Source organism: Heterodontus francisci, chromosome 4 (genome assembly GCF_036365525.1).
Source record: "Heterodontus francisci isolate sHetFra1 chromosome 4, sHetFra1.hap1, whole genome shotgun sequence".
In the NCBI taxonomy this organism is placed as follows: Eukaryota; Metazoa; Chordata; class Chondrichthyes; order Heterodontiformes; family Heterodontidae; genus Heterodontus; species Heterodontus francisci.
The window spans coordinates 87,777,603-87,802,894 of NC_090374.1; the positions used below are offsets into that span (position 1 = coordinate 87,777,603).

At 43.9% G+C, this 25,292-nt stretch overlaps 1 protein-coding gene across 2 annotated transcripts in view; it reads left to right on the top strand.

Annotated features, from left to right (window-relative positions):
* wdr36 (WD repeat domain 36) overlaps positions 1 to 25,292 on the top strand; it is a 189,069-nt gene that overhangs the window by 67,963 nt on the left and 95,814 nt on the right. For both annotated transcript variants that reach the window (XM_068029813.1, XM_068029814.1), the window contains exon 9: positions 19,624 to 19,744. In XM_068029813.1, the coding sequence (XP_067885914.1) occupies positions 19,624 to 19,744 (121 nt within the window). The remainder of the gene's footprint in view (positions 1 to 19,623; positions 19,745 to 25,292) is intronic.

Genomic DNA, 25,292 nt, shown 5'->3' on the forward strand with positions numbered 1-25,292 from the left:
GTGGCGAACCTGTGGAATTCTTTACCACGGAAAGCAGTTGAGGCCAAATCATTAAATATATTCAAGAAGGAGCTAGATATAGTTCTTAGCGCTAAAGGAATCAAGGGATACGGGGAGAAAGCAGGAACAGAGTACTGAGTTTGGACGATCAGCCATGATCATATTGAATGTCGGTGCAGGCTCGAAGAGCTGAATGGCCTACTTCTCATATTTTCTATGTTTCAAACAACATTTCCCTTTCATAAAACCATGTTGACTCTGCTAGTCATATTATGATTATCTATGTGCCCTGTTACCACTTTCTTAATAATGGATTGCAGCATTTTTCTGATGACTGATGTTAGGCTAGTTGGCCTGTAGTTCCATTTTTCTCTCTTTTTTTTGAATAAATGTTGCATTTGCTACCTTCCAATCCATTGGGACTATTCCAGAATTTAGTGAATTTTGGAACATTACAACCAATGCCAGTGTTATCTCTGCAGCCACTTGGAATTCGCTGCCCACAAGTGTAATTGAAGTGGAGATGACTTCAAGAGGAAGTTGAATGGCCACCCGAGAAAAATAGACTTGCAGGGCTACAGGGATTGAACTGGGGAGCGGGACTGACAGCATAGCTCTGTGAAGAGCCGGCATGGACTCAAATGGCCGCCTTCTGTGCCGTAAATGACTCTTTTAGAACTTTAGGATGTAGGTCATCAGGTCCAGGGGATTTGTCAGCTTTTAGTCCTATTAATTGCTCCAGTACTTTGTATTTGTATCTCAGCGGCGCTTGAGATGGCTTGGCCATATGAGCCGCATGGAAGATGGCAGGATCCCCAAAGACACATTGTACAGCGAGCTCGCCACTGGTATCAGACCCACCGGCCGTCCATGTCTCCGCTATAAAGACGTCTGCAAACGCGACATGAAATCGTGTGACATTGATCACAAGTCGTGGGAGTCAGTTGCCAGCATTCGCCAGAGCTGGCGGGCAGCCATAAAGACAGGGCTAAATTGTGGCGAGTCGAAGAGACTTAGTAGTTGGCAGGAAAAAAGACAGAGGCGCAAGGGGAGAGCCAACTGTGCAACAGCCCCGACAAACAAATTTCTCTGCAGCACCTGTGGAAGAGCCTGTCACTCCAGAATTGGCCTTTATAGCCACTCCAGGCGCTGCTTCACAAACCACTGACCACCTCCAGGCGCGTATCCATTGTCTCTCGAGATAAGGAGGCCCAAAAGAAAAGAAAGAACTTTGTATTTATATTTGTATTTACTTTCATTAGCTCCTTGGTTTCCTACTGTTTCTGTTATTTTTTTTGTATCATCTACTGTGAAGACATAACAAATATTTGTTTAATGTATCTGCCATTTTCTTCTTTTCCATTATAATTTCTCCTGTCATCTTTAAGGGACCCAGGTTTACTTTTATTACTCTCTTTTTGCATACTTGAGGAAGCTCTTACAATCTATTTTATATAGTTTTTTCTGGTTTGCTCCCGTTCTGTTGTCTGTCTCTTCAGTGTTTTAGTGATCCTTTGCTGGTTTCTCATGCTCTTCCGATCCTCAGATGTACGACTGCCTTTGGCAACGTTAACAACCTCATCTCTTCTTCTAATACTGTCCTCAACAATTTTAGATAGCTTAAGAGAGATCACATTTCCCACGGTGCTTTTATTTGGCAACAGAATATATGATCATTGAGAATTATGAAATATTTCTTTCAATGTTCGCCATTACTTATCTACTGTCATACCTTATGATCTAATTTCTCAATCTACCTTAGCCAACTCACCCCTTTGTGTTGCTGCCTCCCATTTTAGTTCTGTCTCTCATCAGCTTCTCTTCTCAATTCTTTTTGCATTTCTCCCTTTTCTTGAGATGTGGGCAATACCACCAAGGCTGCATTTATTGCCCATTCCTGGTTGCTTTTGAAAAGGTAGTGGTGGACCTCTTCCTTAAGCTGCTGTTATGACCAGGTGAGAAAGGTGTCTTGGGATCCCTGTCAGCCTTCACCTGGTCTTACTGTAACAGGGTTTAATTTTAAACACACCGTGTTTTTAGCTCCCTCTTGGTGAATCCTTGTTCACCACTTTCCAATTATAAGGCAAAGAAACTAGCACAAACAGGTTTTCTTAGGTTTAAAGAAGAAAAATTTAAATTTATTAAACTTGAACTTAAACTCTAATTCAGTTGATGCCTACAGATACACGATGCGCCCACACTAGCATGCATACGTGATATGCACATGCAAATAGAGGAAAGAAAAGAGCAGAAGAAAAATAAAGTGGAAAAGTTTGAGGCAATATCTGAAGTTATAGTTATGGTCCTTTTGAGCTCACTGTAGAGTCCTTGATTGTAGGTAGATCTTGCTTTTCATTGGGGCCCAATATTCTTCTTTGCTGTAGGAGACTTTTCTCTCTTGGGGTTCATGTGTCTTCAGTGGATTCAGAGGCTTGTGAGAAAGAGAATGGGAGCAGACAGGAGGGATCTTCTCAGTTTGGGAGCAAACAGACTTTTTGCCCAAAGTGTTTGTACAAATTCAAAGAACTCTGGTTGCCCAGCAGGTTAGAAATGTGACTAGCTGGTTTGACCATGTCTATTTGTGTATTCGGCCATCTTAGCAGTTAACCTGGAATGCGAGCTCTCCCACCTTCAATGTCTGGTGATCAAAAGTCCATTCTGGGTTCAATGTGTCAGGGAATGGCTGCTTCGACCTTCCAAACACTCTCTGTTAATATGCAAATGTCTTTCCAGCCAAGATCTGGCAATTTTTTTTAAAGCAAGTCCTTTCTTCACTTCAACAGCAGTTTGAAATGTAAGGTCCGTGTGGCAAAATTAATATGCCTCATGCTTGGTAGGTGGGGGCCTGCATGACACTGCTATAGTTCCTCAATGGTGTTAGGTAAGAAATTCCAAGATTATGCCCATTCTGGACATTACAACTCTTAGCTACTGAGGATAAATTGGATGAAAAGAATGTTGCATGTGCCATTTTGAGAGAATTGTGCAATCTGCCCACTGAATGCACACAGTCAGTCATGATCTTCCATTGTTTTTTCCATTGTAAATATGTAGTTAGGAATTTATAATGAAAATGATGGACACAAAAGGTACTATAGGGAACTGCCGTGTAATGGTTATGTTACTGGAGTATAATCCAGAGAATGAGAGTTCAAATGCCACCATGACAGTGTATCCATTTTCATTCAGGTTAAAAGAGAAAATCTGGCTTTTTTTTTTAAAAGCTAGTATTAATAAGTGACAAAGCTGTTTGGAATTTTTAGGGGAAATGAAGTGAAGCAGATTTCAGTAGGAGAGGATTTGGGGATCACTGATCATAATATCAACTGATTTAGAATAGTTTTGGAAAAGGACAAGGTACAATTGAGTTTAAAAATACTTAACTAGTGAATGGCTAATTTCAGTGAGTTAAAGGGATCTGGCCTAGGTGGATTTGAATCAAAAATTGGTAAGCTAAACAATAACTGTACAATGGGAGGCCTTTAAAGAGGAGATGGTTTGGGTACAGAGTAGAGACATTTCTGTGAGGGGGAAGGAAGGGCATCCAAAGGTCCCTGGATGACTAAAAATATAAAGGTTAAATTGAGGTAGTAAAATGACACATGGCAATTGTAAAGTTCATAGTACAATAGAGAATGAAGCTGAATATACAAAGGGCAGGGGAAATATTAAAATGCAAAGAGTATGAGAAGAGATTGGCGGCTAACATTAAAGGGAATCCAAATGTCTTTTATAAACACACAAATTGTAAAAGAGCATAAACAAAATAGGAGCTGGAGTAGGCCCTTCGAGCCAGCTTCACCTTTCAACAAGATCACTGCTGATTTTCTACCTCAACTCCATCTTCCCGCACTATCCCCATAATCCTTTAATTCCCTTCTTGCCCAAAGATCCATCAACCTTTGTCTTGAATATACTCTCTGGAGTAGAGAATTCCAAAGATTCTCGGAACCCTTGGAGTAAGAAATTGTTTCTCATCACAGTCCTAAATGGCCAACCCCTCATTCTGAGACTGTGACCGCATGTTCTAGATTCCCTAGCTGGGGAAACATTTTCTTAGCATCTATCCTGTCCGTCTCCTTAAGACCTCTATGTATGTTTCAGTTGGATCACCTCTCATGCTTGACTCCAGGGAATATAGTCCTAATCTACTCAATCTCTCTTTATGGGACAATCCCCTTATTCCAGAAACCATTCTAGAGGATGTTCATTACACTCCCTCTAAGGCAAGTATGTCCTTCCTTTAGTTAAGGAGACCAAAACTTCACACAGTACTCCAGGTCTGACCTCACTAATGCCCTGTAATATTGTAGTAAGACTTCTTTACTGTTATACTTCAAACTCTTTGTAACAAAAGCCAACATACCATTTGCCGCCTTAATTGCATGCTGTACTTGATTGAATGTTAACTTTGTGATTCATGTACAAGGGCACCCAGGTCCCTTTGCATACATTTACCAATCTCACCATTCCAAAAATATTTTTTTATTTTTCCGACCAAAGTGGATAATTTCACACGTCGCCACGTTGTATTCCATGTTCTTGCCCACTCATGCAACCTGTCTGTCGTCTTCTGCTGCCTCTTTGCCTCCCCCTCACTGCTTGCTTCCATCTAACTTTGTATCGTCAGCAAACTTGGATACTTTGCACTCAATCGCTTCATCTAAAAGAAAGGCTTGCATTTATGTAGCACCTTTCAGGACCACCAGGCATTTCAAAGTGCTTTACAGCCTCTGAGGTACTTTTGAAGTGTAGTCACTGTTGTAATGTAGGCAATGTTGCAGCCAACTTGCACACAGCAAGGTCCCACAAGCAGCATTGTGATAATGAGCAGATAACCTACTTTTGCGATGTTAATGGAGGATGAATATTGGCCAGGACACCGGGGATAACTCCCCTACTCCTCTTTGAAATAGTGCTGTGGGATCTATTGCGTCCACCTGAGAGGGCAGAAAGGGCCACAGTTTAAACCCTCATCTGAAAGACGGCACCTCCGACAGTGCAGCACTCCCTCAGTACTGCACTGGAGTGTCAACCTGGATTTTTGTGCTTAAATCCTGGAGTGCAATTTGAACCCAGAGGCGAGAGTGCCTACCAACTTAGCCACGGCTGACACGCAAAACGTCCAAGGTATTACTATAGATTGTATAGCTGAGTTCCAAGTATTGATCCTTGCTTTGCCCTGCTAGTTAAGGCTTGCCAACCTGAAAATGTCCTGTTTATTTCTACTGTTTTCTGTCTGTTAACCAATCCTTGATCCATGCTAATGTGTTATCCCCAATCCCATGAGTCTTAGTTTTATGTAATAACCTCTTGTATGGTACCTTATCACATGTTTTTTGAAAATTCAATACACTACATCCACTTGTTCCCCATTGGGTGTTCTTTCAAAGTTTGCAGATGATACTTGGAAATGTAGTAACCAAACAGGCAAATCGTAATGGATTTCAGGAGGACATACACTGGTGAAATGGGCAGATGCATGGCAGGTGAAATGTAAAGCAGAGATATGTGAAGTGATACATTTTGTTAGGAAGAATGAGGAGAGGCAATATAAACTAAAAGGTACGATTTTAAAGGGGTTGAAGGAACAGAGAGACATGGGTTTGCATATGCACAAATCTTTGAAGGTGGCAGGACAAGTTGAGAAGGTTGTTTAAAAATGCATCTGGAATCCTGGGCCTTGTTAATAGTGGAATAAAGTACAAAAGTAAGGAAGTTATGCTAAACCTTTACAAAATACTGGTTAGACCTCAGCTGGAGTATTGTGTTCAATTCTGGGTACCATACTTTAAGAGGGAAGTCGAGGCCTTGAAGAGGGTGCAGAAGAGATTTACTGGAATGGTACCAGGAAGGGGGTACAAAGACTAAAAGCAGAAATTTTAAACTTAGTTGCTTTGGATGACAGGGAGACAGCAGTAGGGTGAGTTTTCATTCGAAGCTGGGTACTGGGATCAGGTTCTCTGCACCAGCACCTAGTGGTGAGAGATCTGCAGCTGTACCACAATGACAACTGTTCACACAGGAATTCATATTATAGATGTGGGAACATATGAACATACAAATTCGGAGCAGGACTAGGCCATTGACCTAAGAGGATTATTCAAAAATTGTGACAACAGTAAGGCGTGCACACAGGAGGTGTGTATGGCACATGCACAAGATGATATATAGACATATATTAAGAGCAGTGGTCCTAACATTGATCCCTGGGGTGGCACCACTAATTATGTTCCTTAGGTTTTTAAAAGCTTCCATTAACTGCTGCTACTCTTGTGTCCTTAAGCCAACTTTCTCTGTTCCCACTTTTTCTTTAACACAGTTGTTCCTTAATTTTATCAAGGGTCCTTTGAAAGAAAGTTGCATTTATATAGCACCTTTCATGACCTCTGGATGTCCCAAAGTACATGACAGCTAATTAAGTACGTTTGAAGTGTAGTCACTTTAATATAGAGAAATCATACCTAGCATTCTTAAATTTCCTTTTATTAATTATTTCTTCAAAAAACTTGAATAAAATTGTATGATAAACTTATCTTTTATATATCCCTTCTGGCTGTCCTTTAATAATCTTTGTCATTCTAAGTGACTATCAATTCTATCTCATATTGTAGCCTCTAGAATCTTTACTCACTGTTGGTGTTAGGTTGACTAACCTATAGTTACCTGGTTTGTGCGTTTTTCTAGTTTTTTTTTTTATCAGCTGTTTTCATATATCTTGCTGTTTCATATCTTTTTGTTGCCTCACCTAAGATGATCATATTTTAAAGTCATAGTCATACAGCACCGAAAAAGGCCCATCGTGTCTGCTGGCCATCAAGCACCTACCTATTCTAATCCCATTTTCCAGCACTTGGCATGTAGTCTTGTATGCTATGGCATTTCAAGTGCTCATCTAAATACTACTTCAGTGTTGTGATGGTTCCTGCCTTGTCGTCAGATCCCTTAAATGTTGCCTCACTGTATCTCTGCAACCTCCTCCAGGCCTGCATCTCCTCCAGCAATCCTCCACCTCCACCCCCCCCCCGCGCCCACTCAGTTGCTTTACAAATGGTGGCAGAGTCTGAAGCCACCTCAGCCCTACTAGTTAGAACTCTGTTTGCCTATCTGACCACTCTCGATGACTTCAAAAATATGTATCTTTGACCAAGATTTCAGTCCATTCTCTTAATTTACACCTCTGTGCAATTGGTCTTCTATCTTTTTTTGCCCCTTTCGGTCACCTGTCTAACATGTATTGAGACTTAAAAGAACAAAAGGAACAGGAATAAACTATCTGCCCCTTTGAGTTTGCTCCATAATTCAGTGTGTTTGTCACTGATCATCTGCCTTAACTCCACTTTTCTGTCTGTTCCCATATCCCTCAATTCTATGAGAGACCAAAAATCTGTCTATCTCAATCTTGAATAGACTCAATGATGGAGCATCCACAACCCTCTGGGGTAGACAATTCCAAAGATGTGCAACCCTCTGAGTGAAGACATTTCTCCTCCTCTCTGCCCTAAATGATCAACCTTTTATCCTGAGACTGTGCCCAAGTGTGAAATAAAAGCAAACTGCTGGAAATACTTAGTAGATCTGGCAGCATCTGTGGAGAGAGAAGCAGAGTTAACTTTTCAGGTCTGTGACCTTTCATCAGAAATGGCAAAGGTTAGAAATGTAAAAGGTTTTAAGCAAGTGAAGCGGGGCGGGGAGTGTTGGGGGAAGAGAACAAAAGGGAAGGTATGTGATAGGGAAAGAGAGATTAAATGACAAAGATGTCATGCGATAAAAGGCAAAGGAAGTGCTATTGCTTGAGGTGAAAGACAAAGCATTAGTCCAGAGAGAGTGTTAATGGTAGAATAATGAACAGTTCTGTCCAAAAGCACAATAATGAAAAAACAAGTTTAAGGCAGGCACATGGTTAAAATATAAAACAAAATAATAATTAAAAAAATGGCAAGTCATGCTCTGAAATTGTTGAAGTCAGTGTTGAGTCCGTAAGGCTGTAAAGTGCCTAATTGAAAGATGAGGTGCTGTTTGTCGAGCTTGCATTGATGTTCACAGGAACACTACAGCAGGCCAAAGACAGAAACGTGGGCACGAGAGCAAGGTGGTGAATTGAAATGGCAAGCAACCAGAAGCTCTGTCATGCTTGTGGACGGAGTGGAGGTGTTCCGCAAAGCGGTCACCCAATCTGCGCTTGGTCTACCCAATGTAGAGGCGACTGCATTGTGAGCAGTGAATACAGTATAAATAAATCCCTGCTTCATCTGGAAGGAGTGTTTGGGGCCTTGGATGTTGAGGGCTGGTATTACACCTCCTGCGATTGCATGGGAGGGTGCCTTGGGAAGGGTTGAGGTGTCTGGGGTAATGAAAGATGAGGGTGTTGTGGAGGAAACCATCCTTTCAAAATGCTGACGGGAGAGAAGATGTTTTTGGTGGTGGCATCACGCTGGAGGTGGCAGAAATAGCAGAGGATGATCCTTCAGATGTGGAGGGGTGGAAAGTGAGAACAAGGGGAATCCTGTTGCAGTTCTGGGAGGGAGGGGAAGGGGTGAGGGAAGACGTGTGGGAAATGGGTTGGACATGGTTGAGGGCCCTGTCAACCACAGTGGGGGGAATCCTCGGTTGAGGGTGAAGGAAGACATATCAGAAGCGCTGTTGTGGAAGGTTGCATCATCAGAAAAGATCGTCAGAGATTGAGAAACTGGGAGAATGGAATGGAGTCCTTACAGGAAACAAGGTGTAAGGAAGTGTAGTCAAGGTAGCCATGGGCGTCAGTGGGCTTATAATGAATATTGGTGGACAGTCTATCCCCAGAGATGGGGACAGAGAAGTCGAGGAAAGGAAGTGTCGGAGATAGACCATGTGAAGGTGAGAGAAGGGTGGAAATTGGAAGCAAAGTTGAAGTTTTCCAGTTCGGGACGAGAGCAGGAAAATGCACTGATAGTCATCAATAAACCGGAAAAAGAGTTGCGGGAGGGGGCCTGAGTAGGAGTGGAACAAGGAATGTTCGACATACCCGACAGAAAGACAGGTGTAACTAGGATCTCTGCGGGTACCCATAGTAACACTTTTTATTTGAAGGAAGTGAGTGGAGTTGAAGGAGAAGTTGTTCAATGTGAGAACAAGTTCAGGCAGGCGGAGGAGAGTGGTGGTGGATGGGGACTGGTTGGGCCTCTGTTCAAGGAAGAAGCAGTGAGCCCTCAGACTGTCCTGGTGGGGGATGGCGATGTCGAGAAATTGGATTTCCATAGTGAAGAGGAGGCAGTTAGGGCTGGGAAACTGGAAATTGTCCAAATGACGTAGGGCATCTGAAGAGTAACGGATATAGGTGGGAGGAAACTGGACCAGGGGAAAAAAGGTAGAGTCAAGATAGGAAGAAGGTGAAGCAGGAACGGGCTGAAACGATGGGTCTACCAGGACAGTCCTGTTTGTGGATTTTGGGAAGGAGGTACAAGCGGGCTGTTTGGGGTTGTGGGTCTATGAGGTGGGAAGATTTCCAGAGGAGATGAGGTCAGTGACCGTCCTGTGGACAGTAGCTTGATGTTCAGTGGTGGGGTCATGGTCCAGGTGGAAGTAGGAAGAAGTGACTGAGAGTTGGTGCTCAGCAATGTAGAAGTTGGTTTGCCAAACAACAACAGCACCACCCTTGTCATGAATGTTGGGTTAGATCTGAGAGAATAGAGTGCAGCAAGGTTGGAGGGAGACAGGTTAGAGTGAGTGAGGGGAGCGGAGAATTTGAGATGCCAATGTCACGCCATCAGTTTTCAATGAAAAGATCGAGTGGGTAACAGATCAGAGGGAGGGGTCCAGGTGGAAGGAGAATACTGGAGGTGGGTGAAAGGGTTCACTGGTCGGAGGGGAGGATTCCTGGTCAAAGAAGTGAGCCCAGAGGCGAAGGTGACAGAAGAAAAGCTCATCATGCCAAGCGTGAAATTCATTGAGGTGGGGAAATAAGGGGATAAAACTGTGTCCTTTGTCAAGTACAGATCGTTCACTGTCAGAGATGGGAAGTTTAGAGGTTATTGGGAAGACACGGCAAGGGGTCAGATTAGAAGAAGGGATGCAGTCCCAAGTGTTCTAGATTTCCCCAGCCAGGGGAAACAACTTCTCTCAGTCTACCCTGTCAAGCCCCTTCAGATTCTTGGACATTTCAATTAGATCACTACTCATTCTTCTAACTTCAGAGTTTATAGGCCCAGTTATAGGTGGCATAGTGGCGCAGTGGTTAGCACCGCAGCCTCTCAGCTCCAGCGACCTGGGTTCAGTTTTGGGTATTGCCTGTGCGGAGTTTGCAAGTTCTCCCTGTGACCGCGTGGGTTTCCGCCGGGTGCTACGGTTTCCTCCCAGAGCCAAAGACTTGCAGGTTGATAGGTAAATTGGCCATTGTAAATTGCCCCTAGTATTGGTAGGTGGTAAGAGAATGGTGGGGATGTGGTAGGGAATATGGGGTTAATGTAGGATTAGTATAAATGGGTGGTTGTTGGTCGGCACAGACTTGGTGGGCCGAAGGGCCTGTTTCAGTGCTGTATCTCTAAATAAATAAATAAATTTACTCAGCCTCTCATCACAGGACAACCCTCTCTTCCCAGGAACCAAACTAGTGAACCTTTACTGTACTGCCTTTAATGCAAGACTATCCTTCCTTAGGTATGGAGACCATAATCGAACACCATACTCCCTGGTGTGATCTCAGCAAAGCTCTATACAATTGTATCAAGACTTAGTTACTCTTGTACTCCAATTTCCCTTGCAATAAAGGCCAACATGCTATTTACCTTCCTAATTGCTTGCTGTACCTCCTTGCTAACTTACTATGTTCCTTGCACGAGTACACTCAAATCTGTCTGATCATCATTTAGAAGTTTCACACATTTTAAAAAATATTCTGCTTTTCTGTTCTTGCCATCAAAGTGAATAACCTCACACTTCCCCACATTATACTCCACCTGCCACCTTGTTGCCCACTCACTTAACCTGTCTATATCATAAGGTCAGAAGTGGGGATGCTTGCTGATGATTGCACAATGTTCAGCACATTCACGACTCCTCAGACACTGAAGCAGTTCGTGTAGAAATGCAGCAAGACCTGGACAATATCCAGGTTTGGGCTGATAAGTGGCAAGTAACATTCACGCCACACAAGTACCAGGCAATGACCATCTTCAACGAGAGAGAATCTAACCATCTCCCCTTGACATTCAATGGCATTATGATCGCTGAATCACCCACCATCAACATCCTGGTGGTTAGAATTGACCAGAAGCTGAACTGGAGTAGCTATATAAATACCATAGCTACAAGAGCAGGTCAGAGGCTAGGAATCCTGCGGTGAGTAACTCCCCTCCTAACTCCCCAAAGCCTATTCACCATCTACAAGGCACAAGTCAGGAGTGTGATGGAATACTCTCCACTTGCCTGGAAGGGTACAGCTCCAACAACACTCAAGAAGCTTGGCACCATCCAGGACAAAAAAGCCCACTTGTTTGGCACCCCATGCACAAACATTAACTCCCTCCACCACTGACGCACCGTGGCAGCAGTGTGTACCAACTACAAGATGCACTGCAGCAACGCACCAAGACTCCTGAGACAGCACCTTACAAACCCGTGACTTCTACCACCTAGAAGGGCAAGGGCAGCAGTTGCGTGAAACACCACCATCTGCAAGTTCCCCTCCAAGCCACGCACCATTCTGACTTGGAACTATATTGCCGTTCCTTCACTGTCGCTGGGTCAAAATCCTGGAACTTCCTTCCTAACAGCACTGTGGGTGTACCTACCCCACGTGTACTGTGGAGGTTCAAGGAGGCGGCTCACCACCACCTTCTCAAGGGCAATTTGCGATGGGCAATAAATGCTGTCCTAGCCAGCGATACCCACATCCCATGAATGAATTAAGAAAAAGTTATATGATTTGCCAGGAATCTGATCTGAACCTGATTTAAGTGGAGCCCATCCAAACAGAAGAGCTCCCTCTTTCCCCAGTACTGGTGCCAGTGTCCCGTGAATAGAAAGCCCTTCTTCCCACACTAAGCCACAGGTTTAATTCTTTAATCTGCTGGACCCTATGCTAATTTGCATGTGACTCAGCTCGTAATCCAGAAATTATTTCCCTTCATCTCATTAATTTAGAACCCAGTTCTTCAAACTCCCTCTAAGGATCTCATTCTTCCACCTATGTTGTTGGCGCCTATGTGGACTACAACAACTAAGTCCTCCCACACACACTCCTTGTTTTTCTTCAGCTGGAAAGAAATGACCTGAACCCTAGCATAAGGCAGCTAACATAACCTTTGGAACTGACAGTCTTGGCTGCAGAGAACAGTCTCTGTTCACTACATTTCTTTTCACTTCCTTACTTGAATGGGCTTCTGCACCATGGTACTGTGGTCAGTTTGCTCAACCACCCTGCAGTCCTTGTTCTCCTTCACATAGGCAGAAATTACCTCATACCAAAGACAAGGGCCGAGGCTCTTCCATCACTAAATCCTGGATTGCCATACCTGCCTGACTCTCCTGTCCATTACACCCTCCTGTCCATGACCACTAACGAATTCTGGAGTTCTGCTTAATCTGAGGGGTGTGACTGCCTCCCCGAACAAAGTATCCAGGGATCTCATTGCTGTCTAGAAACTCGCATGTGCTGCAGTTATCGCACACCACTTGTCCTGCCATGTTTATCTAAACTGAATAATTTTAACTAAATAAGTAATCATTTATTTTAGTTCTCTAGATTACTAGACATAGGCATACTCACGAAATCATACCTTACAGACAATGTCCCACTACTGACCGAGCTGAACGAGTACTAAAGGACATAGCTGCTAGACTGGGTCTGCGGCAGGTGTTGGGGGAACCAACACGAGGGAAAAACATACTTGACCTCATCCTCACCAATCTGCCTGGCACAGATGCTTCTGTCCATGACTGTATTGGTAGGAGTGACCACCGCACAGTCCTTGTGGAGACGAAGTCCTGCCTTCACATTGAGGATACCGTCCATCGTGTTGTGTGGCGCTATCACCGTGTTAAATGGGATGGATTTCGAACAGATCTAGCAATGAAAAACTGGGCATCCATCAGGTGCTGTGGGCCATCAGCAGCAGCAGAATTGTACTCTAGCATAATCTGTAACCTCATGGCCCGGCATATCCCCCCACTCTACGATTACCATCAAGCCAGGAGACCAACCCTGGTTCAATGAAGAGTGCAGGAGGGCATGCCAGGAGCAGCACCAGGCATACCTAAAAAGAGGTGTCAACCTGGTGAAGCTACAACACAGGACTACTTGCATACCAAACTGCATAAGCAGTATGCAATAGACAGAGCTAAGCGATCCCATACCCAACAGATCAGATCTAAGCTCTGCAGTCCTGCCACATCCAGTCGTGAATGGTGGTGGACAATTAAACAACCAACTGGAGGAGGTGGCTCCACAAATATCCCCATCCTCAATGATGGGGGATCCCAGCACATCAGTGTGAAAAATAAGGCAAAAACATTTGCAACAATCTTCAGCCAGAAGTGACGGGTTGATGATCCATCTCGGCCTCCTCCTGAAGTCCCCAGCATTACAGATGCCAGACTTCAGCCAATTCGATTCACTCCGCGCGGTATCAAGAAACAACTAAAGGCACTGGATACTGCAAAGGCTATGGGTCCTGACAATATTCCGGCAATAGTACTGAACACCTGTGCTCCAGAACTTGCTGCGCCCCTAGCCAAGCTGTTCCAGTATAGCTACGACACACTGGTATCTACCCGACAATGTGGAAAATTGCCCAGGTATGTCCTGTACACAAAAAGCAGGACAAGTCCAATCCGGCCAATTACCACCCCATCAGTCTACTCTCAATCATCAGTAAAGTGATGGAAGGTGTCATCAACAGTACCATCAAGCAGCACTTGCTTAGCAATAACCTGCTCAGTGATACCCAGTTTGGGTTCTGCCAGGGCCACTCAGCTCCTGACCTCATTCCAGCCTTGGCTCAAACATGGACAAAAGAGCTAAACTCAAGAGGTGAGGTGAGAGTGACTGCCCTTGATATCAAGGCAGCATTTGACCGAGTATGGCATCAAGGAGCCCCAGCAAAACTGGAGTCAATGGGAATTGGGGAAAACTCCCCGCTGGTTGGAGTCATACCTAGTACAAAGGAAGATGGTTGTGGTTGTTGGAGGTCAATCATTTCAGCTCCAGTACATCACTGCAGGAGTTCTTCAGGGTAGTGTTTTAGGCCCAACCATCTTCAGCTGCTTCATCAATGACCTTCCTTCAATCATAAGGTCAGAAGTGGGGATGTTCGCTGATTGTGCAATCATGTTCAGCACCATTCGCGACTCCTCAGATACTGAAGCAGTCCGTGTAGAAATGCAGAAAGACCTGGACAATATCCAGGCTTGGGCTGATAAGTGGCAAGTAACATTTGCGCCACACAAGTGCCAGGCAATGACCATCTCCAACAAGAGAGAATCTAACCATCTTCCCTTGACATTCAATGGCATTACCATTGCTGAATCCCCCACTATCAACATCCTACTGGCTATCATTGACCAGAAACTGAACTGGAGTAGCCATATAAATACCGTGGCTACAACAGCAGGTCAGAGGCTTGGAATCCTGCGGCGAGTAACTCACCTCCTGACTCCCCAAAGCCTGTCCACCATTTACAAGGCACAAGTCAGGAGTGTGATGGGATACTCTCCACTTGCATGGAAGGGTGCAGCTCCAACAACACTCGAGAAGCTTGACACCATCCAGAACAAAGCAGCCCGCTTGATTGGCACACCATCCACAAGCATCAACTCCCTCCACCATCGATGCACAGTGGCAGCAGTGTGTACCATCTACAAGATGCACTGCAGCAGCGCACCAAGGCTCCTTAGACAGCACCTTCCAAACCCACGACCTATACCACCTCGAAGGACAAGAGCAGCAAATGCATGGGAACATCACCACCTGCAAGTTCCTGTCCAAGTCACACACCATCCTGACTTGGAACTATATTGCCGTTCCTTCACTGTCGCTAGGTCAAAAATCCTGGAACTCCCTTCCTAACAGCACTGTGGGTGTACCTACCTCACATGGACTGCAGCGGTTCAAGAAGGCAGCTCAGAACAGCTTTCTCAAGGGAAATTAGTGATGGGCAATAAATGCTGGCCTGGCCAGTGACACCCACATCCCATGAATGAATAAAAAAAAATTAGTTTCTCTAGTTTATTACATAAATTAATAGTAAGTTACAAATTCTTAACTCAGAACGTGACACATTTCCCTAGCTTAAAGAGCAGAAATAAAACTCCAGTATTCACCAACCAATCACCTTCCTGCTGTCCTGTGATGTCACTCCTTAATTTTTTTTTTTGGATTTTTGAGCACCTGCTCCCGACTCTGCTCCCACGGGCCGGCTGTCAGGCCTTGCTTTATCTCCAGCTGTTCCGCCTGCTGTCCCATGGTCCCACTCTCAGGCCTTGCTTTATCTCCAGCTGTTCCACCCACTCTCCCTCGGGCCTGCTCTCAGGCCTTGCTTTATCTCCAGCTGTTCCGCCTGCTGTCCCATGGTCCCGCTCTCAGGCCTTGCTTTATCTCCAGCTGTTCTGCCTGCTCTCCCAGGGGCCCGCTCTCAGGCCTTGCTTTATCTCCAGCTGTTCTGCCTGCTCTCCCAGGGGCCCGCTCTTGGGCCTTGCTTTATCTCCAACTGTTCCGCCCACTCTCAGGCCTTGCTTTATCACCAGCCACACTTCTTGCTCTCTTTTTGCATTAAAGCATTAAAATTGAAATTGTTGTTATAACTCCGTAGAAAGGTTTGCTATGGTGTTGTAAGACTCTACTTTGGCCATTAGGTGGTACTGTAATTTTCTTTTACTCATCTCTAACTTGTGGGTGGCACTGTGCAGGAAAAGACAGTATGTTGCAGTATTTAGTCATAGAGTTATCCAGCACAGAAACAGGCCCTTCGGCCCATCGTTTCTGTGCCGGCCATCAAGCACCTATCTTAATCCCATTTTCCAGCACTTGGCCTGTAGCCTTGTATGCTGTGGCGTTTCAAGTGCTCTTCTTAAATGTTATGAGGGTTCCTGCCTCTACCACCCCTTCAGGCAGTGCGTTCCTGATTCCAACCACCCTCTGGGTGAAAAAATTTCCTCAAATCCCCTCTAAACCTCCTGCCCCTTACCTTAAATCTATGCCCTCTGGTTATTGAACCCCTCTGCTAAGGGAAAACGTTTCTTCCTATCTAACCTATCGATGCCCCTCATAATTTTGTATACCTCAATCATGTCCCCCCTTAACCTTCTCTGCTCTAAGGAAAACAACCCTAGCCTATCTAGTCTCTCTTCAAAGCCTCAGCCCAGGCAACATCCTGGTGAATCTCCTCTGCACACTCTCCAGTGCAGTCACATCCTTCCTTTAGTGTGGTGCCCAAAACTGTACACAGTCCTCCAGCTGTGGCCTAGCTAGCGTTTTATACAGCTCTATCATAACCTCCCCGCTCTTATATTCTATGCCTCAGCTAATAAAGTCAAATATCCCATATGCCTTCCTAACCACATTCTCTACCTGTGCTGCTGCCTTCAGTGATCAATGGACAAGTACACCAAGGTCCCTCTGTACTTCCTGGGGTCCTACCATCCATTGTATATTCCCTTGCCTTGTTAGTCCTCCCAAAATACATCACCTCACACTTCTCAAGTTTAAATTCCATTTGCCACTGCTCTGCCCATCTTACCAGCCCATGTATATCGTCCTGGAATCTAAGGCTTTCCTCCTCACTATTTACGCCACCACCAATTTTCGTGTCATCTGCGAACTTACTGATCATACCTCCTATATTCATGTCTAAATCATTAATGTACACTGCAAACAGCAAGGGTCCAGGCACCGATCCCTGCGGTACACCACTGGTCACAGGTTTCCACTCGCAAAAACAACCCTCGACCATTACCCTCTGCCTCCTGCCACGAAGCCAATTTTGGATCCAGTTTGCCAAATTGCACTGGATCCCATGGGCTCTTACCACCTTAACCAATCTTCCACACGGGACCTTATCAAAAGCCTTACTGAAATCCATGTAGACTACATCAACTGCTTTACCCTCATCTACGCATCTAGTCACCTCCTCAAAAAATTCAGTCAAGTTTGAATCAACACTGCAGGAACAAACTTTGAAAAAAGAATGATCAAGTGTTGCGTAACCTACTTTTCCTTCTTCAATTTTCTTTCCTTTCAATGCTTCATAGTACAATAGAATTTTACAGCACCGAATAAGGCCATTTTACCCATCTGCTGGCTCTGAATAATCCAGTTAGCCTCATTTCCCTGTCCTTTCATGATGCTGTTTAATTACTTACATTTTTCAAGTATTTATCCACTTCCCTTTTAAAAGCTGTTATTGGTTTTGCTTTCACAAGGGCATTCTGTGTTCTAACATTCCTCTACTTTTTAAAACAAAACTCCTAAATTCTCCCTTCATTTGTTTGCTGTCGATCTTAAATTTAAGGCCTTTAGGTACCCTGCAGTGAACCATAGTCAGTAGTTTTTCCCCATTTACCTCGTCAAAGCTGCTCCTAAATTTTGAATACTTCTCGCCGATCTCTTCCTAACCTTCTTTGCCTGATTTGAAAATCAGCCCACTTTCTCTAACTTATCTTCATAGCTAATGCCCCTTAATATTGGTATCATATTGAACCTCTTCTTACCATCTCATGGACTTAGCAGTCATCCTAACGTAGGGTGGCAAAGTGGGTACTGTATTCCAACTGTAACCTGACTAATGATTTGTAGACGTTTAGATCACCTCTTTGCTTTTGTACTCTGTTCCCATATTTATTAAACCTAGGATCTCATTTGATTTGTTTGCAGCTTGATCAGTAGGCACTTAAACATTTAAAGATTTGGATACCTAAACCTTTTTTAAAAAGCTGTGCATATAACTTCTGACCCAAATTTATTGATTTTTCTTTTGCCTGGGATATGGTTCCACAATTGCTAGACACTCCAGTACCTTGTGGAAGTATCCTTTATTATGTCTGATTCCTGGCGATGGGTGCCGATAGGTTATTTGACTGTGGGGGGGATCACAACCAAGTTCCCTAAAGTTGCAATATGTAGGGACCAATGACTTAGGGAAAAATAGAATGCAGTTCTTACAGAGACACTTTTAGGAGTAAGTTTTGGATTGAAATGCAAGACCTCAAGGGTGGTAGTCTCATGATTACTTTTGGTGCCTTATGCTGAAGAAGTCAGTGAGGAACAGATTAAGTATGCTGATTCATGACTAGAGAAATTATTTAGTTTTAGTTTTAGAGATACAGCACTGAAACAGGCCCTTCGGCTCACCGAGTTTGTGCATACCATCAACCACCCATTTATACTAATCCTACGCTAATTCCATATTCCTACCACATCCCCATCTGTCCCTATATTTCCCTACCACCTACCTATACTAGGGGCAATTTATAATGGCCAATTAACCTATCAACCAGCAAGTCTTTAGCATGTGGGAGGAAACCCACGCAGACACAGGGAGAACTTGCAAACTCCACACAGGCAGTACCCAGAATTGAACCCGGGTCGCTGGAGCTGCGAGGCTGTGGTGCTAACCACTGCGCCACTATGCCACAGGAAGAGTTTCTGATTCCTAGGACATTGGTACAAATTCTAGAAACAGTGGAAGGACTGGCTTTGCTATGAATTAAGACTGCTACCACTGTCTATACAGAATGTATAAGTAAGGCAGTGGGGGAGAATTAAAACTAATAAAGCAGGGAAGGGACAAATAGACAACAATAGACAATAGAAAAAAAGAGGAGATTAAAGAAAGGACTTCCATTTGTATCATATCTTTACACATCTAGAGGTTTAAAAGCACATCACAACCAATTAAGTATCTTTGAAGTGTAGTCACGATTGTAGACAGATGCAGCAGTTAATTTGTGCAGAGCAAGGTCCTGCCAACAGTGAGATAAATTACCACTTGATCTGGGATGAAATGTTGACCAAGAACTGGTGAGAACTCCCCTGCTCTTAATTCAGAGAGTACTATGGAAACTTTTATATTCATCTGAGAAGATAGATAGGGCCTGGTTTAACATTTATCAGAAAGACAGCACTCCTGGCAGTGAAGCAGCCTGACACTAAATGTCAGCCTAGGTTATGTGCTGAAGTCTCTGGAGTAAACCCACAACTGTTTGACTCGCAGGCTGACTCCCTATAGTTAGGTCAGTATCTGGTCTGAGTGTGGATGAGGTGAAACCTGTGGGCAAGGATGAGAGACCATTAGGTGAACAAAACAAATTGAACCAAGAGCCAAGAACTTTGTAGTCAAAAAAAGGAAATGTGTACATTGACAAATGCAGTTGTTAAGGATGGTCTCAATTTACCAAGGAGAAATTAGAAAATCTATAATGCGTGCAGTAGGTGTGAAAATATGATCCTAGCCGCAATATTAGAATGTATTATACAGGAAGCTATTAATCGCAAGAACCCACATGACCTGGACACTCTTTGACCTGAGTAATAGCCAGGAGATGATAGAACAGGTCCGAGTTGGAAAATACTTTTGGTGGGGGAAAGCCGTGCTTAAGAGTAATTCACCTTTTTTTTAAAATGACTATAACTGTATTCTGTTTCATGTCCAGGTCTGGATTTTTGATGCTCCAGAAGGTGGAGGTCGCCTTTTACGATGCCGTATGGGACACAGTGCCCCTCCAACCAAAATAAAATATCATGGATCTGATGGACAAAATATTCTTAGCTCTGGTAAGAACAGATTTTTCTTGCATGTGTTATTGCTTGGTCTTAGGTTATCTGATTGCATGGAAATAAATTTCTACTTTGTAGAAAGATACCTTGGTTTCATGCCTTGATGAGACCACACCTGGAGTTTTGTGTACAGTTTTGATCTCCTTACCAAAGGAAGGATATACTTGCCATAGAGGGAGTGCAACAAAGGTTCACTAGACTAATCCTTGGGATGGCGCGATTGACCTATGAGGAGGGATTGAGGAGACTGGGCCTATGTTCTCTGAGAGGTGATCTGGTTGAAGCACACAAAATTCTTAAGGCCTCGACAGGGCAGATGCAGAAGGGGTGTTTCCCTGGCTGGAGGTTCGAGAACCAGGGGACACAGTCTCAAAATAAGAGGTAGACCATTTAGGACTGAGATGAGGAGGAATTCCTTCACTTAGAGGGTGGAGTATCTTTTGGAATTATGTACCCCAGAGGACTGTGGAGGCTGAGTCATTCAGTATATTCAAGACAGAGATCGATAGATTTCTAGATATTAAAAATAGGCTGCGTTTGCTGACAACGGAACTACTAGGTAGCGCAGTACTGGCACAAAAGCAAATGCAGCCTCATAGACTGTCACGTCACTGTCTGTGACGTCTCAGGTAGCTGCCAGTAATAAAGATGACTATGCTCAATTTAACACAAAAACGAATTGAACCCACACCCTCTCAACCCTCAATGGTCACCATCTCCATCTCTGCAACAGTACCCCATTCCCTCCTGCGATCGCTGCTTTTGTTTCCCACTTTCGTCATTTCATCCGGTCGTGCCCGTCTGCTTACCCTTCCCTCCTGTTGCTCGTTCCCCACCTCTACACCTAGAGAAGCTGCTGGGAGGATTAGTGAGTGGGGTGCTAACGGTGAGGCAGGAAATGAGCGGTGTGCAGTCGGGAGAGACAAAATGGTGCATTAAGTGGGCGGGAGTGGGGAAGAGAAGTGACACAATTGAGGTGGCAATTACGGGAGGGAGCAGGGTATTGTTGGAAGGGATGGAGGTGGTGATCACGACCATTGAGGGGTGAAGCAATACTCTGATGTCATTATGTGGTGATGTTGCGGTGTATGCACGGACCCATTCTGGCAAACATGCAAATGTTCAGACGCAATGATGCTGTCTTCAATCGCTCTGCGCATGCTCTGCGTTGTCAGGATACACTCCGTTTAAAAATAGGAAGGGATATGGGCATAAGTGTGGAAAAATGGTGTTGTGGTAGAAGATCAGCTATGATCTACTTGAATGGTCGAGCAGGCTAGAGGGGCTGAATGGCCTACTCCTGCTCCTATTTCCTATGTTCCTATGAGATTAAACCTCACTTAAATGTAATAATAGTATGAGCCAATGGTATTTTCTTTCATGACATAATGTTCATTACCCCCCACGCTGATGTAAGCTATTCTGTATACATCTACATTATCTGTCTGGTAAATTGCAAACTCATTATAAAAGATCATTCATCATTTGTTTCTCTGGTGGCAATGGTAAACTAGGCAATCTTCTGACAGTGCATTCTTTCCTTTTCCAATACATATGGTGAACAATATTCAACAAATGAACACAAAAGAACTAAGGAGTGTTCAAAATATTGTCTAGCCAAAGTGGCAAAATGTATATAAAACTTGAATTCTGAACCAACGATCACCACTATAACAAGTCAAATATATAGTGATGTATGTCCATTTTTCACTAGGATCCTTTGCAATACTCACGTTTCGATCTCAAGATTCTCCAACATCAGTATTAAAGAAATGTGATTGCTGTTTAAAAAAAAAATCAGGTTGTTCTTGGTGGGGAGGGATTTCTTTTGCCTCTGATTCAACATTTCTGGATTTCTTTTCTCCCAAAGTCTCTCTGAAAGAAAAAAATGCTCTGAAGGAAATTCCAAGTGAGCTGCAGCATTTTCTAAAGTCCCGAAGAATAAAGAAACAAACTGGATATAGAAACGAAATAGTGACATATGTTATACTTGTCAGTAGTGCTGTTTGGATCTTAAGATGCAGTTGAGGCTTTGAGTACTGATTCTTGCAATTTAAGTCCCTGTTGTGCTTGCAATAGTATACCTTCTAAAAGCATTACAATATATGAGAGTATTAATTGAGATGAAAGTTACTGAAGAGTCACAACAGCAGCAGTTTCAAAATCCAGTGCTCATCTGGGCGTTGTTTTATAAGTTTTACAGTACACAAGGACACAACCAATTCCAATTTTATGGATTCTACTTTTGCCACTGTTTATGGTAGCATATTTCATGTGTTAACAATGCTCTGCATTAATAAAAAATTCTCCTAATCTTTGTGTTCTTTTGTTGGTCTTTAAATTTCTGGCCTCAGTGTTAATAGTTTTTCCATATTCGTTATAAAAAGCTTTCTCTCTTTTCACACGTCAGCCGTGGCTCGGTTGGTAACAATCTTGCCTCTGGGTTCAATTCCCACTTTGTGCTTGAGCACAAAAATCAAGGCTAACACTCCAGTGCAGTACTCCAGAGGGTGCACTGCACTGTTGGAGGTGCTGTTTTTCGATGAGACATTAAACTGAGGTTCCAGCTGCCTGCTTGGGTGGATGGAAAAGATTTCATGGCACTATTTCGAAGAAGAGCAGGGGAGTTATTCCTGGTATCCTGGCCGATATTTATCTTTCAATCAGCATCAGAAAAACATCATCTGGTCATTGTCACATCGCTGTTTGTGGGCATTTGCAGTGCACATATTGGCTGCCACATTTCCTACATTACAACAGTGACGACTTTTCTTCAAAAAGTACTTCACCAGCTGTAAAGCACTTGGAGAAGTTCGGTGGTCATGAAAGGCACTATGTAAATGCAAGTCTTTTCTTTTTATCCTTTCGTGGGATGTGGGTGTTACCGGCAAGGCCAGCATTTATTGCTCATCCCAAATTGCCCTTGAGAAGGTGGTGGTGGCCTTGAATTATTACAGTCTGTGGTGTAACTACACCAACAGTAGTGTTAGGCAACAGTTTCAGGATTTTGACTCAGTGAGAGTGAAGGAAAAATTATGTATTTCTAAGTCAGGATGGTGTATGACTAAGAGGGGAACTTGCAGGTGGTGTTCCCGTGCGCCTGCTGCCCTAATTCTTATAGGCTTTGGAGGTCTCGGCTGTGGAAGGTGCTGTTGACGGAGCCTTGGTGCGTTGCTGCACTGCATCTTGCACTTGGTACACACTGCTGCCACTGTGGGTCAGTAGTGGAGGGAATTAATGTTTGTGGATGGGGTGCCAATCAAGCGGGATGCTTTGTCTTGGATGGTGTCGAGCTTCTTGAGTGTTGTTGGAGCTGCATCAATCCAGGCAAGTGGAGAGTATTCCATCACACTCCTAACTTATGCCTTGTAGATGGTGGACAGGCTTTGGGGAGTCAGGAGGTGAGTTACTCACTGCAGGATTCCTAGTCTCTGACCTGCTCTTGTAGCCACGGTATTTATATGGCTACTGCAGTTCAGTTCTGGTCAATGGTAACTACTAGGACGTTGATAGCAGGGGATTCAGCGATCGTAATGCTGCTGAATGTCGAGAGGAGATGGTTGGAATCTCTCTTGTTGGAGATGGTCATTGCCTAGCATTTGTGTGGCGTGAATCTTACTTGTCACTTATCAGCCCAAGCCTGGATATTGTCCAGGTCTTGCTGCATTTCTACACAGACTGCTTCAGTATCTGAGGAGTTGCGAATGGTGCTGAACATTGTGTAATCATCAGCGAGCATCCGCATTTCTTACCTTATGATTGAAGGATTGTCATTGATGAAGCAGCTGAAGATGGTTGGGCCTAGGACACTACCGTGAAGAACTCCTGCAGTGATGTCCTGGAGCTGAGATGATTGACCTCCAACAACCCAACCATCTTCCTTTGGTGGCGATTGAGAGTATACTGATGGATTGGTTATTGGCCGGATTGGCTTTTTCCTGCTTTTTGTGGACAAGACCCATATTGGCAATTTTCCGCTTTTGGCCACTTATAAGATGTCCTATTGATCTCTTTTAGGGAAATGAGACACAGTTTGTCTAGTCTCATTTGGTTACAGCTTTATCAACTTGCCCACTTAGTTTTAAATGTATCTGAACTGCTGAGTCTCTCTGCTGTCTACTTTTAAAGTTCTATTATTTTGTGTATTTCTTTTTATTCTGCTCTGAAAGTGGATTATCTGTTGCTTCTTCACATTACATTTCCCTCTGACATTTATCTGCCTGAGTTATTAATCTGTCTATATTCTGCGTGGGGAGGCGGACTGGTAAGGGGCGTTGGGGAGCAGAAGTAACTTGTTTTATATGGTGCATCATTGACCAGGGAGGGAGTCTGTGTCACAGCCCTCCAGCTGGCTGTGGACATAGACAAACTGGATGGTGTGACATGTGGCACAGTTTAAGAAACTCTTATTTGAGTGTTCACCCAAGTTCTGGAGTTGAAAGCTAAAAATATAGGAGGTCAGTTTTTGCAGTTAGAAGTCTTAGAGGTAATGCCAACAAGAAATAAGTCAATACACAAAAGTGAGAGGGTGAATAATTATTTTTTTCTAGGAGAGAAATGGGATTTAATTAAAATGGAATTTGTTTTGACTGTTATATGTTCACATGCTAATGTTCACTTGCCATCTGTGCAATAAAACAGCTTAATGATTTATATCAGGAATTTTCCAGTCAACTTAACAATAGAAAAATTACAGCACGGAAGGAAGCCATTCAGCCTATCGTGTCCGTGCTGACCGAAAAAACTAGCCGCTCAATCTAATCCCACCTTCCAGCACCTGTCCATAGCCTTGCAGGTTACAGCACTTCAGGTGCATGTCCAGGTACCTTTTAAAAGAATTAAGGGTTCTGCCTCCACCACCATTTCTGGCAGTGAATTCCAGACACCCACCACCCTCCTGAGTGAAAACGTTTTTCCTAATGTCCCCTCTAATCCTTCTACCAATCACCTTAAATCTATGCCCCTTGGCAATTGACCTCTCCGCTAGGGGGAACAGGTCCTTCCTGTCTACTCTATCTTGGCCCCTCATACTTTTGTACACCTCAATTAAGTCACCTCTCAGCCTCCTCTGTTCTAAGGAAAACAGCCCTAGCCTATCCAATCTTTCCTCATAGCTGCAACTTTCAAGCCCTGGCAACATTCTTGTAAATCTCCTCTGCTCTCTCCAGAGCAATTATGTTCTTCTTGTAATGTGCTGACCAGAACTGTACACAATACTCCAGCTGTGGCCTAACCAGCATTTTATACAGTTCCAGCATTACATCCCTGCTTTTGTATTCTATACCTCGGCCAATAAAGGAAAACATTCCAAATGCCTTCTTCACCACTCTATCTACCTGCCCTGCCACCTTCAGGGACCTGTGGACATGTACTCCAAGGTCTGTCACTTCTAGCCCTCTCAATATCCTCCTGTTTTATTGTGTAGTCCCTCGCTTTATTTGCCCTCCCCAAATGCATTACCCCTCATTTCTCTAGATTGAGTTCCATTTGCCACTTTTCTGCCCACTCAACCAAACCATTGATTTCATTCTGGAGTCTAAAGCTA